Source organism: Lolium rigidum, chromosome 3 (assembly GCF_022539505.1).
Source record: "Lolium rigidum isolate FL_2022 chromosome 3, APGP_CSIRO_Lrig_0.1, whole genome shotgun sequence".
Classification (NCBI taxonomy): Eukaryota; Viridiplantae; Streptophyta; class Magnoliopsida; order Poales; family Poaceae; genus Lolium; species Lolium rigidum.
This window is the reverse complement of record NC_061510.1, coordinates 247362782-247378828: the sequence shown is the minus strand read 5'-3', so window position 1 is coordinate 247378828 and position 16047 is coordinate 247362782. Positions and strand designations below refer to the sequence as shown.

General features: G+C 49.0%; 1 protein-coding gene across 3 annotated transcripts; it reads left to right on the top strand.

Annotated features, from left to right (window-relative positions):
* The first annotated feature begins 6807 nt into the window (after window positions 1-6807).
* On the top strand, window positions 6808-15403 carry LOC124699265 (protein DETOXIFICATION 19-like). Of its 3 annotated transcripts, none has more exons than XM_047231592.1 (7): window positions 6808-6975; window positions 13410-13954; window positions 14050-14136; window positions 14258-14314; window positions 14434-14672; window positions 14855-14973; window positions 15041-15403. In XM_047231592.1, the coding sequence occupies exons 1-7, from the start codon at window positions 6841-6843 to the stop codon at window positions 15167-15169; spliced, it is 1311 nt and encodes a 436-aa protein (XP_047087548.1). In that variant the 5' UTR covers window positions 6808-6840; the 3' UTR covers window positions 15170-15403. The 3 variants fall into 3 exon arrangements, with proteins under 3 accessions (XP_047087548.1, XP_047087549.1, XP_047087546.1); XM_047231593.1 differs by having other exon boundaries at window positions 6929-6975; window positions 13343-13954; XM_047231590.1 differs by lacking the exon at window positions 6808-6975 and adding an exon at window positions 12842-13266.
* Window positions 15404-16047: the final 644 nt, after the last annotated feature.

Here is a 16047-nt window from a genome sequence, read left to right as displayed (position 1 = left end):
AATACTTTTGATATCTCTCTTGTGGGAGCCCATCCTTTTATCCTTGTTTGTATCTTTGGTGGCTCCACAAATAATTTGGTTATGAGTGCTCATTTTATTCTATTTGCATCTTCACGCACTCATATTTGGTTTTGGCACAAGCTTTGATTTTATTTGTTTCTTATTAAGCTTGTGTTTCTTTTTGGTTTTCATTTGATATCTTATTTGAATCTTGTGTGTCATATGGCTATGCTTAGCAATCTCACTCATTGAAGACTATGATGATGCTCAATGCTCATCCTTGTATTAGTCTTATAATATGCTTTGTCATGCCTCCCATACATTCTTTTGGTTGAGCCTTATCTTATGTTGCCTCTTGCTTGATGCTCAACCATTTGTTTACTCCAAGTGATGCTTAATCTCTTCTACTATCTCTTGCAAATGTTTGTGTTTTAAATGGCAATGAGGGAGTGAGGATTCCATGTTGTGCACATTGTATTCATATGTAACATTATAACATGTGCATGTACCTTGGGGAGCTTCCTCATTCTATTTAAAATACTCATGTGCAGCTATCATAAATCTTTATTTCACTTGGTTTCTTTTGCTTTGAGTGATCTTGTGGGAGTGATGATTCCATGTTTGTGCACCTTACTCTTCAATGAAAATTGTTTATCTTGTGCACAAACCTTGGGGAGCTTCCGCATATTACTTAGAGCATTCTTCTTGATCTTATCATAATATCTTTCATATGGTGTGTTGGTTCTTTTAATTGCTTGGTTCATTTGTTGAAGTTTCTTCACCTTCTTATCCTTTTGCAATCTTTGATCCTCAATATAGTTTGATTCCCTCCGATTATTTGTCATTGAATACGTGCATTTGATTTCACTCACATTATGAGAAATGCACACCTTATGGAGGAACTCTCACTATATTGGCCTTCTAAACCTTTCTTCCATTTTGGCAATCGATGCCAATGGGGAGAAGTTTGGAGGGTTTAAGGGAATTGCTTTTGTTTGGTTCTTAAGCTTTTGCCTCTCATGCCTTGCATTGGTTGCTTTGCATGGTTGAATATTTAGAGGATACTCCGCTAGGCTTTAATTGCCAATATATGCAATGTAATTCAAGTTCATTCACATGTGCATATATTATGGGGGAGTTTGTTCTAAATATTCAACTTGGGTTGTTCGCTAAATTCCTTATATAAACCCTCTCAAAGAGATTGTCATCAATTACCAAAATGGGGGAGATTGAAAGGACATGGAGCCCCCATGTGTGGTTTTGGTAATTAATGACAATCCCTATGGACTAACGGTTGTATTGAGGTTCTCTCTTAGGTTGTGTCCATAGGCAATCCTTGAGCCATACGTTGGTCTCAAGGTTGCAAGATGAAGAAGATCAAGTGCAATGAAGAAGACGATATCGAAGAGGGATGAAGACGGTGTAGAATATGAAGAGGGATGAAGATGGTGTTAAAGATGGATGAAGACGGTGGCGTGTATGTTGGATGAAGATGGTGGCATGTGCAATGTTGAAGGAGGATGAAGACGGAGCTTGCCGGCTCGAGTGCAACGTGCAAGGTCATGGTTTGTGCTCGGTAGGATAGTTGGTTGCATCGTCGGAGAGAGCTCAAACCTTGCATGCATTGTATCGTGTTTCTTGGTTGTTATTGGTTCTTATCCATAAGATGTTTTAGAGCTTGTGTTTATTCTCATGACAAGCTCTAACTCATCGAAAACGGATTCCGGATGCATCACATGTTGCGTGTTCGAGTTGGATGATTTTCCCGGTTTACCGTATTGAGAGGTTGCACCTCTAGATTCACGAGAAAATCATCCTCCACTCTTTTCCATGATTTCACCTTTTGTGGAGGTAGCTCTTGTCGTCCTCTTTCTAGGAAAATTGGTTTCGCTGCATTCCGAGTTTCCTAGCTCAAGATATCGCATTTCTCGTATCTCCTATTTGATCTAAAAGGAAAAAAGGAAATGGGGCAGCGGTACCACCGCTCGGGCTACCGGCCCGATGCCGGCATGGGCTCTACAAGCCCCTCGGATGCGGGCCGGTACCGCAGGCCGGTACTCGGGCCGGTAGTACCGGCCAGCCCGCCAGCCTTCTTCCTCTCCCACAGCTCATTCGCACTTGGGCCGTCGCCACCTCATCGGCCCAGCGCCGCACTTCCACCCCGCGGCACACCTGGCCTCGCCTCAAGCCCCGCCTTGGGCCGCCGCCTGGCCGGCCCAGCCCCCAGCGCCGCTCCCAGGCCTGCACCGCAGCAGGCCTCCACTGTCCCGCTCCCCGACCGATCTCGCTCGCGAGGAGAGCGTGCTCGATGCGCTCGCTCGCCCGCCCGCATCGTTCGCTCGTTCGGCCGGCTATCCGCTTGCGTTGACCCACCCACACCTGCTGCTGCTCTGCGCGTGCTGGCTCCCTCTCTCTCTCCATTGATTATCTGGTTTGCAATGTTTTGGTAGGAACGGTACTACCGGTCCAAAATCCGGTAGTACCGGTTCGGGCCGCGTTTTTGCCTATATTCTGCCTGTTTTTTGAGCAAGAGGTAGTACCGTTTCAACAAGCGGTAGTACCATTTCAACAAGCGGTAGTACCGGTTTGGGTCACAAATCTGACCATTTTCCTGCCCCAATAGTCATATTTCTGGGCCCCTATTTATACCTCTCTTCCACCTCCGTCCAAGGTAACTCTTCCCCACCTATTCTCTCTCCTCCATTGTTGACCTTGAAGAGCTTGATCCTCCTCTTGATCCCTCCACTATTTGTTGCCTCTTTTTGGGGGAAAGGAGAGAGGAGATCTAGATCTAGTGCTCCACCAAGTGAATCCCTCTCCTTGTGAGGGGATCTTGGTAGATCTAGATCTTGGAGTAATTTGGTGTTCCTCCTACTATTTGTTCTTCCTCCCTTATTCCCCCAATAGCTTTTGTAGCTTTGTTGAAATTTGGGAGAGAAGGACTTGGGCATCTTAGTGGTGTTCTTAGCCATTGCATTAGGTGCATCGGTTTGGGTTCTCTCCGGGGTTTCGGTCTCGTGTGAGTTCATGTGTGTTCCCTGGAACCCTAGAGGGCTTGTTGACCTTAGTGGTGTTGTTGCCTTCGTGGCCTTGTCGCCTTTGTGGCGTAGTAGACTTTGTGGCCTTGTTGCCTTTGTGGCCTTGTCGCCTTTGTGGCGTGGTAGCCTTTGTGGCGTTGTTGCCCTTTTGGGGCATTGGAGCCTTTGTGGCCTTGTAGCCGTGTGTGGCGCGTTGTAGCCTTTGTGGCCTTGTACTTGACAGTCTCCGGTGTTCTGGAGTTTGCCTCAAGCTTGATACTTGGGTGTTTGCCCCAAGCTTGTACGGGTTTGGTGACCACCCTCAAGGGTCCCTTAGTGGATCGAGGCTTTCCCTTTGGTGGGAAAGGCTCGAGGAGATTACGGTGGGCTTAGTGGCTTCTTGGAGTGCCTTGTGCCTCCACACCTCTCCAACGGAGAGTAGCACCCCCAAGGGTGTGAACTTCGGGATGCACCAGTTACTTCTCAACCCGAGCTCCTTTACCTATGCGCTTTACATTGTGATAGCGTTCGTGCTTGATGTTCTATATCTAGTTTGCTATCACCATGTTGCTTATCTTGCTTAGCATAGGTTGTTGGTACACATAGGCAAACCGTAGTTTGTAGGCTTAGTGCTTAACAAGTAAAACATAGTTTTATTCCGCCTTGTTAAGCCCTCAAGTAGAAGTTTTATAGCTCGCCTATTCACCCCCCTATAGGTGACATCCTTGTACATTCACATTGGAACAGAGTATGTTAGTTGTGAAGGTTACCAATGATCAAAGTTAGTGAGAAGGATAGTGTGCTAACCGAGATGTGACTGTGGTAGTGGTCAGCCTCTAGGAGGTTGGTTTTCGTCTCCTTGCACCATTGAGCACCGCTAATATCGTGGAGCTTTTCTAACGATGAGCCACCTCACCCTCCACTTCCTCAGGCGATTATACACTTGTGTGGAGCTAACGTTAGCACCGCAGTTCTCTATGAGGGCATTGGCCACGATAGTGAGGTAGCCTTCCTTGAAGCCTTTGTATGTTCGAGACGCAATCGGCGCACACATCTTCACGAGGAAGAAGTTGGACATGAGGGGAGGCATTTCATGGCTCCCTTCTACGCAGCTCTCACGGTCTTCTCCGTGTCACTGCGGTTCTTGGCCTTCCTCTTCCTTGTGGTGTCCGTCGCCACCTGGGCCACAAGGGAAGCCACTGGTCCATCGTCGACCGGCACATCGGTCGCCGACACCCCGGAGTTAGCAAAGGGATGTGAGTCTGGGAGCCGTGACTCCCCCACACAAACCAGGGACTGGCTAAAGTCGTCGCAAAAGGAATCATATACAGTGACCGCATATCACAGATGAACAAGCGCACATATCGTATACTACAGCAGCGGTGAACCAAATATGTAATACGTAGTTCGAAGAACCGCAATTGTAGGGCACAAAGGTGAATCTACTAAGGATCATGATGATTCACTACATTTGGGTACAGTACAAACCCTAGATCTGACCCTAAGCGAAGATGTTGGAGATGTGGTTGCTTACAGTCATCGTCGAAGTGGAACGAGAACTCGTTGAAGAAGAGGATAAAGCCCAACCGCCGCCACCGATCGGAGATGTGTGCTCCGCTTACCTGCTCATGGACCGAAGGTGGAGCTCGAATCAACGGGGGGGGGGGGGAGGATGGGTGATCGGCGGGAGGTTACGGAATCCTTCCCGCCCCCTTTCCGCTTTTCGCTGCTGCGTGCCAGAGCTCGTGACATCTCCCTTCTCATCCGTGCTTGTGCAGGTAAACATTCCCTTTTACATCAGCGGAGCGCGAGGCGAGGGTGGCTTGCTGGAAACGGCCGAATCGAACGTTCCTCCCGAGACTTGGACCACAACGTGGAGGCCTTCCGGCTAGCAAATGACCCAACTTTTTTCCCAAGATGCGAGCCAAGTGATATACTACCTACCAAACGCGCCCCTAATATTCCGTATCCAGATAAGGCCCTAAAGTAGATGTTTTCATCACATATCTCAGTATTTGTACTTAGGGCATGTACAATGGTGATATCTTAGCAATGCCACGTGGAATAAATGCTGATGTGGAGGAAAGAGAAAGTAAAAAAAAAGACTTTACCTTCTCTTAGCTAAGAGATCACTTAGCACAATCTTTCTCACCACATATTTACGATGTCTGGTTATTAAAGGTAAGACTAAAAAATAACTTATTATACATCATGTTTTACTGTCATATCTAGATTACATGGCAGAGTTAAGATAAGACGATCTTATCAACCATTGCACATGCCCTCACTCTGTGATACCCTTGACTTGCGAGGCAAGGTTAGGCGTTTTGTAACGAAAAAAAAAGGAAACTTGCTACCGGGGACAATCTAGACTCACTGCGCAAGAATAGCCTCGGCTGGGAGAGAAACATGGACGACGGAGTACCCAGCCGTTCCCAAAAAATCGCAACAAAATTTCTGATCCCTAAGGGCATGTACAATGGGAAGCGCTTACACAGACCCTTACGTGAAAAATAAAATATAAAAAATTCTGATTTATCATCTAAGCGCGTTAGCTTGCAATGCAGAGCGCTAATTTGGGTCGCTCCCGATAGCAGGTAAGCGCTCGTCCCTGCAACGCGGCGACGCTAGCGACTCACCGAAAGACTAAAAAAATCCCCCGAGAGCCGAACCGAGAAAAGCTCTGGGGGCATCTGGCGGCGCTTGGCCTGAGCTGGGCGAGCAGAGGCTGGGCCGGCTTGGTGGCTCGCGTGCAAGCTTGCCGTGCGGCGTGCTCGGTACGAGGAAGAGAGCGGCGGTCGCCGACGAGGTAGAGCTCGGGCCTGGCCGGAGCGCGGCGTGATGGCGGGGCAAGCTTGGGTACTGGGATGGCAAGCACTGGACGGAAGGCCGGGTGCTGCGCGCGTGTGGAAGCGAGAGGAGAGGACACGAGCAAAAGGGGAAGGGATCGAGCGGGGCAGGATTCCTTTCTTGATTCTCTTCAATTCGGTTTCAGCGTGCCGGAAAATACGCTGCAAATATCTCTGTTACTGATTTTGAGGGATGGATGAAAAGCTCACTACTCCAATCAATCTGGATTCTGTTAAATCCGTTTGAGGAATGGCCTGTACGGATCTGCAAGATTTTTCCTTCTCTTTTTAGCGCCCTGGTCTAGCGTCCGCCGCCGCTCAATCCAGATCAGGCAGGGGAAAAAAAGCTAAGCGCCCGGCTCAACAAGTTGCATCGATGCCGGCAAGAATCCCAGGATCCATCGGGAATCGAAGGAAACGGCCGGGAAAATGAGCCTAGCGCCCGCTCTAAGCGCCTGCGTTGTACTTGCCCTAACAAGATCCTCTGGAGCCCCTCTCCACAAGTTCTCCACGGCTGCTGCCACCGCTTCTCCCCACCGGCCGCCGCTACGTAACGAAGGCGCCACCGGCTGCTTCTGCCGGTTTGCCCCATCCAGCACCCATATTCCCCGCGACTTCTCCTATTTCTCCCGTTTACCCCCAGCCATGCATACCCGCGCGACCCAGCCACCTCAGGAAAACGTGGCCAAGGGAAAGCTTCGCTTTGCTACCTGCTATAAATAATCTCCACATCACATTTCGCTGAGCGCCGTTGAATCCCCGTTCGGTCTCCAGCGGCGCCACACCCAAATAGCCTCCTCCTCCTTCTCCCGCTATCATCTGGCCCTGCCGACATCGGCATGTCTTCGGCCCCGCTGCTCGGCGCCTCCGTCGGCGGCAAGGGCGGCTAGGCGACGGCGCGGTCGCCGCCGGCATGGCTGCGGCACGCGATCGACACGGAGGAAGCGTGGGCGCAGCTGCAGTTCGCGGTGCCGATGGTCCTCACCAACATGTTCTACTACGCCGTCCCGCTCTTCTCCGTGATGTTCTCCGGCCACCTCGGCGTCGTCCACCTCGCCGGCGCCACGCTCGGCAACTCCTGGGCCACCGTCACCGGCTACGCCTTCGTGGTACGTATACTGCTCATACCACATGCTCTTTGCCAGATTTTTTTCGACCGCGCAATAATTACACACCTAGCTATAGTTATTGCTGATGCGTCGAGGCATGATCGACGATGCAGCTATCGCAGCTCCCACGTGCCGGTCGTATGCATCTCTTCTTGCCCTTGCACAATTATTGACAGACCCTTATGCTAATTAATATCATTGGCATTTTGGAAATAAGAACGGTAATCATTGCAAGTTTCTACTTCCTCTGTTTAGAAATAAGTTTCTGCTCCAACCACAAGCTCTGCCAGATTTGGTCCAGACAGTACATTTATTTCCACTGCTGCGTCTACTCACGACGACCGACGTTTCGGTCGTATGCACTTTCCCGTTGCATAATTATTGACTAGTCGATCGTAGTGAGAATTAACATAGGCGTATACCTGGTCAAAATTTGGATGTGGTACTATCATGCACTAATAACACATTAATTAGTTTATAGATTCATCTTACCTTAAAAGTGTATTGTTATGGTAGTAATATATTTAGTTATCACAAGCATTTAATGGCATGACATATCATTAAAGTTTCTACTCTCTGCTTAAAAAAGATGTTTAATTTTATATACCTTCGTATCTGGATAAAGTTGAGTATTTTTTTATGAACGTGAGAGTAGCTGGTATTGCATGGGAGGTGACGTTTTGGCACACGCGTGCATATGCACCCATTATAGAAAATAATAAAAAATAATTTTAAAAATATCATAAAAATCTGGAATAAATTTTTTGGTATACATCGTGACATCCTATATTCGTTCACAAGTTTTCGTGGAAAAACAACATTTTATGTGGTGTATACAAAAAAGACAAAAAAAATGTCCTGTACGTAGTCGTGTTACAGCATCAAAATCTGTCTTTTTACAGGAGCCACAGAAAAATGTTTTTTTTGAAAACTTGTGTACCAACATAAAATGTCTAGATGTACATGTAAAAATTTAGTTTAGAATTTTTTGACACTTTAAAATGTGGATTCACATAATGGGAGCATATGCTCCTATGAGCCAAAGTGCATTTCCCGTATTGCATGAATGTATGTTAATACTATACCTTACTTACTCCAAAGTTTTCAATGGATGCGAATCCGTCCTCGATCTCGGATATTTTCGATGGGGTGCTAGATGGTGTAGTTGACCTTAACGGTGCAGTTGCTATTAATTTACACGATAATATATATTATTTATTTTCCACGTCTCCGGTGGATCTGGTGGAGTTTGGTGTCACTTTCCCGTTCCATCGATTTGACGGTAGTAGGAATATTTGAGCAGCCTTAAGGGTAGGTCGACGCATTTCCGACGACAAAGCAGTCGCTTTTTTCGCGAACGTGAACACTTGAGTAGGTAAACGTCTAGCTCGCCTTGTCCTGCAGGAGAAAAACACAGCACGTACTCTGCGCGCGTGGTTGGACTATATTTGCGGCTGCGACTTAAATGCGAACTGATGGACGGGGCGCATCTCCCTGCCTGCCAAGGAGAAGCAGACGACTGAGTTAACTACACACTCCACTCCATTCATATATTTAAGACAGATATTTTTACATATTTTTACACAGACCTGATATAAGATACAAGATGGATCCGTCAAAGCCATGACAATCTGAAGAAACATCATTAGTTAGGGGCTTTTTTATTCAGGACAAGATGATTTCCTGAGATTTTTTTCGAACTGGGTCCTTAAAAAAATAAACTGTGTAGATCCGAATCATTAGTAAAAGTTTTTTAGGAATTTCTTTGCACTCTGTTTTGGGGGAACAAATTATCCGCTTAGACCTTTTGGTATAATTTAATTGCCTGTCTTGTAGTGTCAAACACTCTTTCCAGTTTCCAGCGTTGGCTGGCTCACTTTGCCTAGCTTCTCTGTGGGCTAGGCATGTGTGCGGTCTCGGGACCGGCGTGGAAGCCGGAGCGGCGGCTCCGGGAACTCATCTGCATTATGGTGTTGTCTCTGGTCGCTTGGGTTCGGAGGCGTCGACACGGCTGGTGCGCGATCTCGGGATCGGCGTGGACGCCGGAGCGGCGGCTCCGGGGCTTCGACATTGTGTTGCTTGCGTGGCCTTCGTCGTCGTGTTGGCTCCGACCGCTTGGGTGGTAGAGCCGATGACCTCGTTGGGGCGCGGTCTTGGGACCGGTGTCAGTGAGTTGCGGGGGTTCGCATGTCGGAGCGGCGGCTCCGGATTCAGTTGTCATGCTCTTGGGTGCCGTCTTTTGCCGCTTGAGCAGAAGAGTTGTCGACTCGTGTGTGCGCGATCTCGGGACCGGTGTGTTGTTCGGTTTTAGGCTAATTTTCCTTATTAACTAGTCATTTTCCCTCTTCTTTGTGAAAAGGCAGTGCCGCCGATTGCTCCAAAGAAACACACTTTTTCTAGCAAATTTATAAAGTTTGACTATGACCAAGACTAATATGCACTGCATTTTAACCTAGTCCTAGAGCGCAACCAACTTTAGGAAAGCTTGTTGTAAAGTACTCTCTCCAATTTTTTTTAACTGGCTAAGATTTAGTATAATTTTGTACTTAATCTGAGTTCAATTAAAAGAAATCGGAGGGAGTAGGAGTGTACCAAGGACATCTGGATTCTGGATATGGGTTCAGCACTGCCTTGTGCATTGACTTTTAGCACCTTAGGGCATCTCCAGCGGGCCGACGCATTTTGGATGCCCAAAATGTCCGCGTGCGTCCGTTTGCGTCGGCCTGCGGACGCGAAAATGGTCATGCGTTCGTTTGCGTTGGGGGTGGCTCCAGCGGGCCGACGCATTTCCGGCGCGGGCCATTTTAGTTTCAGAAAATTCAGAAAACAGGTTAAACAATCAAATTGCACGAAATTATAGCCTCAAATTGGCTCAAATTGAGGTCTCAAATTGGCTCAAATTGAGGTCTCAAATAAGTTCATCACATTTTGCATATTGTACGGCGCAAAATGGAGTCCAAAAGGGGCACAACATGGCCAGAACAACAAATCTAGTCCAAAAGGAGGCCATGGTGCTTGGCATTGGCGCCGCAAATCAGGCGTCGCGCGCACGGATTTCGGCGCGCTTCTTCATGAACCAGGCCCTGGTGTCGTCGTCCATGCTGCTCTAGTCGGCCAGCATGATCCTCGTGTCCTCTGCATGGGTCTTGGCCTCGGCGTCCATCCTCCTGGCCTCGGTGTCATGCAACTTAGCCTCGGCGTCTGCCTTTTTGGCATCAACGTCCATCCTTTGGACCTCAACGACCTCTTTGGTGAGGTTGAGGTAGATGGCAGTTGCTGCCTTTTTTTTCCAGACGCTTCTTCTCGTCCTTTTTATCCATGGCGGCTTGATTCTCGACCATCATCTTCTCCAAGGTCTGCGTGAACGCAAGAGCTGCTCCCTCCTGGGCTAGATCGCTGGCGCCGGTCTACTTTGATTTTTCGCGCGGGGAATGGCCACTGGCGGGAATGTTATCGGCCTCCCTGCCACTGACGCGCGGGTCCTACGTAACTTTCGGCGGACGCTCGGCGCGACCGCGCAGCGTCCGCGCAGACGCAAACCTGTCGCATATTTGGGCCAGGTTTGCGTCGCCGCGGACGGCCCGGTCACTTTGCGTCGCCCCGCTGGAGCAGGGACAGGACACGCATTTTTTGACCCCACGGAGATGCCCTTACTCTACGTATATTAGAGTATTATAGAGACAACCACCCACGGAAATGGTGAATGGAACCTGGGTACGCGCGCACCCGTTTACGTAAAGTTCAAAATAATGCTATTTAAAAGTTTCAAAAAAATGTGAAGTAAATTTTTGCATGTATATACTATGTTGATACTTACTCGTGTGTCTTTGCACGGAAAAATACCATTGTATGTGACCTACACAAAAATGACAAAATGCAAATTCCTATTCCTGTGAATAGTACAAATTCCTGTTCACTATTCTCATTTGGACATTTTGTCATTTTTATGCAGGCCACACACAATGGTATTTTTTCGTGAAAACTTACACGAGTAAGTATCAACATAATATGTACATGCAAAAATTTACTTCACATTTTTTTGAAAATTTTTAAATAACATTTTTTGAACTTTTTGTAAACGGGTGCGCGCGCACCCAGGTTCCAAACGTCCGGGTCGCAACCACCCAATACATTATTTATTTAGAGTTATATCTAAGTCAGCTTGCATTTCTTGGCTAATTCTTGCATGAGATGGCTAGCTATGCCCTTTATATCGGTATTTTTTTTAGAGTGAATTCCACTTTTTACCCTATACCCTATAGTTGCGCATTTGTGACACATATTACCACATTTAATGCAACTTTTACAAAAATATCCCATCTAGGAGTCTTTAAACATGGTTTTACCCCAATTTAGCATTTTGTTTGTTTTTGTTAGATAGGATAGGTGTATTTCGTCGATGTGGTGCGATAAAATGTGTAAATATCGGAGGCCCTCATCTACGATTATGTCCAGACTTTTCTTATCCAATTGTTCCATTCCTCGTCCGTGTACTGATATTTTTGAAAGTAGGTAATCACCTCATAGCTTGCCCAATGAATACGCACCAGAAATCGAGGATCCAAATATTTTAAAATGCATAATCTAGATGATTTCTTATTCAACGGGGCATTTAGTGTCACAACTGCAAAACTACGGGGTAAAAAGTGGAATTCACTCTCTTTTTTATTTGGCCTACTTTATTTTGCTGAGTACTTCTTATTTATTTCGACCCCGTTATGGAAGAGTGGAAGTTCTTCTGCTACTATCCTAATTATTAAAGGACATGTACAACGGTAGACGCCTAGTTAGGTGCTTAGGTGAGAAAAAACCCACAAAATCGGATTATCACCTTAAGAGCCTCGGCTCTCAACGCAGATCGCTTATATGGGTCCCTAGCAACAACAGAAAGTGCTACTCAGCCATATTTCCCGCGACTTCTCCTATTTCTCCTGTTTCCCCCCAGCCACACGCAGAGGCGGACCCAAGAATTTCTCGAAGCTTGGGCGCTCCTAAGCAATTAATTTTTTTCTCAACCAATGGCAAGCATTATATTAAGTAAATAGTGATTTCACAATAGTTTAATGCGGAAATACAAGTACATTACATTACACATTCACAATACATATTATATGGAGCATTGCACGCTAAGAGCCCGGTTGCGAGGAATTCTCTAAAGTTGAAATCGTCCGAGGAGCCCTCGCGCAAAAAATTGTACCGCTGTCGTGTTCATCTACAAGCAGAAATCTATGCATACAAACCGCCGCGTGAAAATCGCCCCCCCCCCTCTTGATTCAAACCTTACCGGCGATGGTGATGCCTTCGCTAGACCTCGCAGACGGATCCATGGTGGCCTCATGGTGGATGCGGCCAACGAAACGAAACCGGCACGTGTGAGCTCACCAATGGGGGGAAAGGAGCGACGAACGGCGGGGAAGCTTTTCCTCGAGGCATAGTGGGTGGGAACATCGAAGATTTAGAGCGGTGTGATAGTGGGCGGGGGAGGGCACAAAGGGGGGGAGCCTCGAATGTGTGCTCGGATGCAGCTGAAATTTCAGCTCGCAAAAGCATTCCGAACGATCGAGTGTTCTTGATTTGAGCGGCCAAAAACTGGGTATATCACGGGTCAAAAATCAGGGTACCTTCTAGACTGATCGCTATGGGCCACCTGTTTGCTACGGGTCTGTATACTTCTCAAAGGAAAAAACAAGGCTATTTAGAAAAAGTCAGGGTTCATGTTATTTGTGCCCAACCACCGGCCCCAGTTTCCTTGCTTGGAATGCTCTTGCGCTTGAGCCCCGCGTGGACGAAGCCCGGGCACAGGGGCCTTGCGTCCGCCCATGGCCACACGCATACCCGCGCGACCCAGCCACCTCAGGAAAACGTGGCCAAGGGAAAGCTTCGCTTTGCTACCTGCTATGAATAATCTCCACATCACATTTCGCTGAGCGCCGTTGAATCCCCGTTCGGTCTCCAGCGGCGCCACACCCAAATAGCCTCCTCCTCCTTCTCCCGCTATCATCTGGCCCTGCCGACATCGGCATGTCTTCAGCCCCGCTGCTCGGCGCCTCCGTCGGCGGCAAGGGCGGCGAGGCGACGGCGCGGTCGCCGCCGGCATGGCTGCGGCGCGCGATCGACACGGAGGAAGCGTGGGCGCAGCTGCAGTTCGCGGTGCCGATGGTCCTCACCAACATGTTCTACTACGCCGTCCCGCTCGTCTCCGTGATGTTCTCCAGCCACCTCGGCGTCGTCCACCTCGCCGGCGCCACGCTCGGCAACTCCTGGGCCACCGTCACCGGCTACGCCTCCGTGGTACGTATACTGCTCATACCACATGCTCTTTACCAGATTTTGTTCGACCACGCAATAATTACACACCTAGCTATAGCTATTGCTGCTGCGTCGAGGCATGATCGACGATGCAGCTATTTGCAATATTTTGAACCACGTTTCAGACCGGCATGAGTGGCGCCCTGGAGACGCTGTGCGGGCAGGCCTACGGCGCCCGGCTGTACCGCATGCTGGGCCTATACCTGCAGTCGTCGCTGATCATGTCCGCGGTGGTGTCCGTGCTCATCTCCGCCCTGTGGCTGTTCACGGAGCCGCTGCTGCTGTTCCTTCGTCAGGACCCCGAGGTGTCCGTCGCCGCAGCGGTGTTCGTCCGGTACCAGATCCCGGGCCTGTTCGCCTTCTCCTTCATGCAGTGCTTGCTGCGGTATCTGCAGACGCAGTCCGTCGTCCTGCCGCTCGTGATCTGCTCCGGGGTGCCCTTCGCGCTCCACGTCGCGCTGAACCACCTGCTAGTGAACGTGCTCGGCCTGGGCCTCGCCGGCGCGTCCGCCTCCATCTCCGCCACGTTCTGGTTCTCCTGCCTGCTGCTGCTCGGGTACGTGATGTGGTCCAGGGAGTTCGACGAGACGTGGAAGGGCTTCTCCGTCGACGCGTTCAGCTACGTGCTGCCGACCATCAGGCTCGCAACGCCCTCCGCCATCATGGTCTGGTCTGTATGTTGTTGCACATGCACACATGTTATTCTCAGAGACACCTGTACGTCATTTCCTCTATAATCTAACCTGGCATTCGTACTGACTGCAGCTTGGAGTGGTGGGCGTTTGAGCTCTTGGTGCTGATTGCTGGCCTGCTGCCGGATTCCACGGTGAGCACGTCGTTGATCGCCATGTGGTAAGTTACGTCTCTTGCAGTCTGGTCAGTGACATTGTTCAATCATGTAATACGTAGGCCAGGACCCATGCATGATTAGTGGCATGAATCGACTTCATCCATCTTTAATTTCCAAATGCAGCGCGAGCACGGAGGCCATTGCCTACATGATCACCTACGGGTTCAGTGCCGCTGTGAGGTACGTGATGTAATGTCCGGTTTCAGACTCACAATTTCTTCCTCTGTCGCTGTCAGAACCAGTTTCTTTGTGTGTAAAATTAGGGGGATTTTATGTTCCTTTTCCTGCACTTTTTGCAGCACGAGGGTATCGAATGAGATCGGTGCCGGGAACATAGTCAGGGCGAAGAACGCCGTGGCGGTGACGTTGAAGCTGTCTGTGTTCCTCGGTCTCTCCTTCATCCTGCTGCTGGGCTTTGGCCAAGGCCTCTGGGCGAGCCTCTTCAGCGGGAGCTCGGTGATTGCGGCAGAGTTTGCGGCCATCACCCCGTTCATGATGATGTCCATCGTGCTCGACTCCGCCCAGGGCATCCTTTCAGGTGAGAAAAAACCGTCAGCCAGCTACCTACACACCTACACCTTTCTCCGAGAATCATTATTCTCTTATTCCTTCACACGGATGATTTCGTATTATGGACACAAAATCAGAGACTAGAATGCACTGCTAGTGCTATACATACAATTGAGTGACCAAACTAATGAATGAATTGGCATTTGGCAGGGGTGGCGAGGGGCTGCGGATGGCAGCACCTGGCGGCGATGACGAACCTGGTGGCGTTCTACTTCGTCGGCATGCCGCTGGCCATCCTCTTCGCCTTCAGGCTCAACTTCAACACCAGGGTACGTAATGAATGAAACTCCCTCCGATCTGGAAAATAGCTGATGTACAAATCTTCAATTTTTGCAGGGCTTATGGTTGGGTCTGATCTGCGGGCTGACGTGCCAGACAAGCACGCTGGTGGTGATCACCATCCGCACCAAATGGTCCAAGATCGTGGACGCTATGCAACAAGAGAAGGTCAACTATGTCGCTTGATTTCTCTCCAAAACAAAAACTAGGTCGCTTGATCAATGAGCATAGACGCACGTGTTAGTTCATGATGTAATTTAGGATCATAAGGTGGTTGTGCGTCGGCGGCAGCAGCGTCCGTGGTTTCCACCTGAACGGGTTTTTGTGAGATAGCCGTGGCATGCGTTGATTGAGCCCATGCTCAGCTTTGTGCCTGAACTATTTGACCATGTACTTTGAGCAGAGTTTCACATTTCTGACCAGAGTGTTTCTTCTGTTTTGGGTATATGTTTTCGGACGCTGTTCATTCAATTCGGGCGCGTTTGGTTCCCGCAGATGGTTCGGCCTGGCTTGGGGGAGAAGAAAATCAGCCCGTTTGGATTTCTGCAGCACTCCTAAGTTGTAGCTGGCGTGAAGCTTAAAGCAGCCCTGAGGCAGGCCCAGCAACAACGGGTGAGTCGGGCGTTTCTACCGAGCTTGTCCCGGACGAGTCTAAAATGAACTCCAATCGGCCAATTCTGCACGCGTGGGAAAGCGCGGGAGACCGGCCAATAACTCCATCGCCCGTTCCACACTCTCTCACTATATTGTCACCGATGCAACAGCTCTCAACCCTGTACATATTCGCAACTTCACACACTTGCGCAAATAGCCGCCGACCACAAAGTGGTAAATTGCAATCTTCCAATTCCCAATGGAACAACAGATCACACAAATCTTCAGTAGCAAAAACACCAGATCGATACGAATTGGTGCGGGTAATTTCAGTTGTATGTGCAGCAAACAAGTCTAGAACTATGGTTTATCTTAAACATGGTCTCAACTTAATTTGGGGGCGTCCCTGGACCTTAGAGCATCTCTAGCTGATACCTCAAACCCCAAACCCCAAAACCACCTATCCAGGG

Bases quoted from the DNA above. Each gene is read 5' to 3' on its own strand.
- LOC124699265 (XM_047231590.1), top strand. From the start codon at position 12,997: ATGTCTTCAGCCCCGCTGCTCGGCGCCTCCGTCGGCGGCAAGGGCGGC. The intron at 13,267-13,409 runs GTACGTATACTG...ACCACGTTTCAG, and splicing joins TCACCGGCTACGCCTCCGTG to ACCGGCATGAGTGGCGCCCT. The intron at 14,137-14,257 runs GTAAGTTACGTC...TTCCAAATGCAG, and splicing joins ACGTCGTTGATCGCCATGTG to CGCGAGCACGGAGGCCATTG.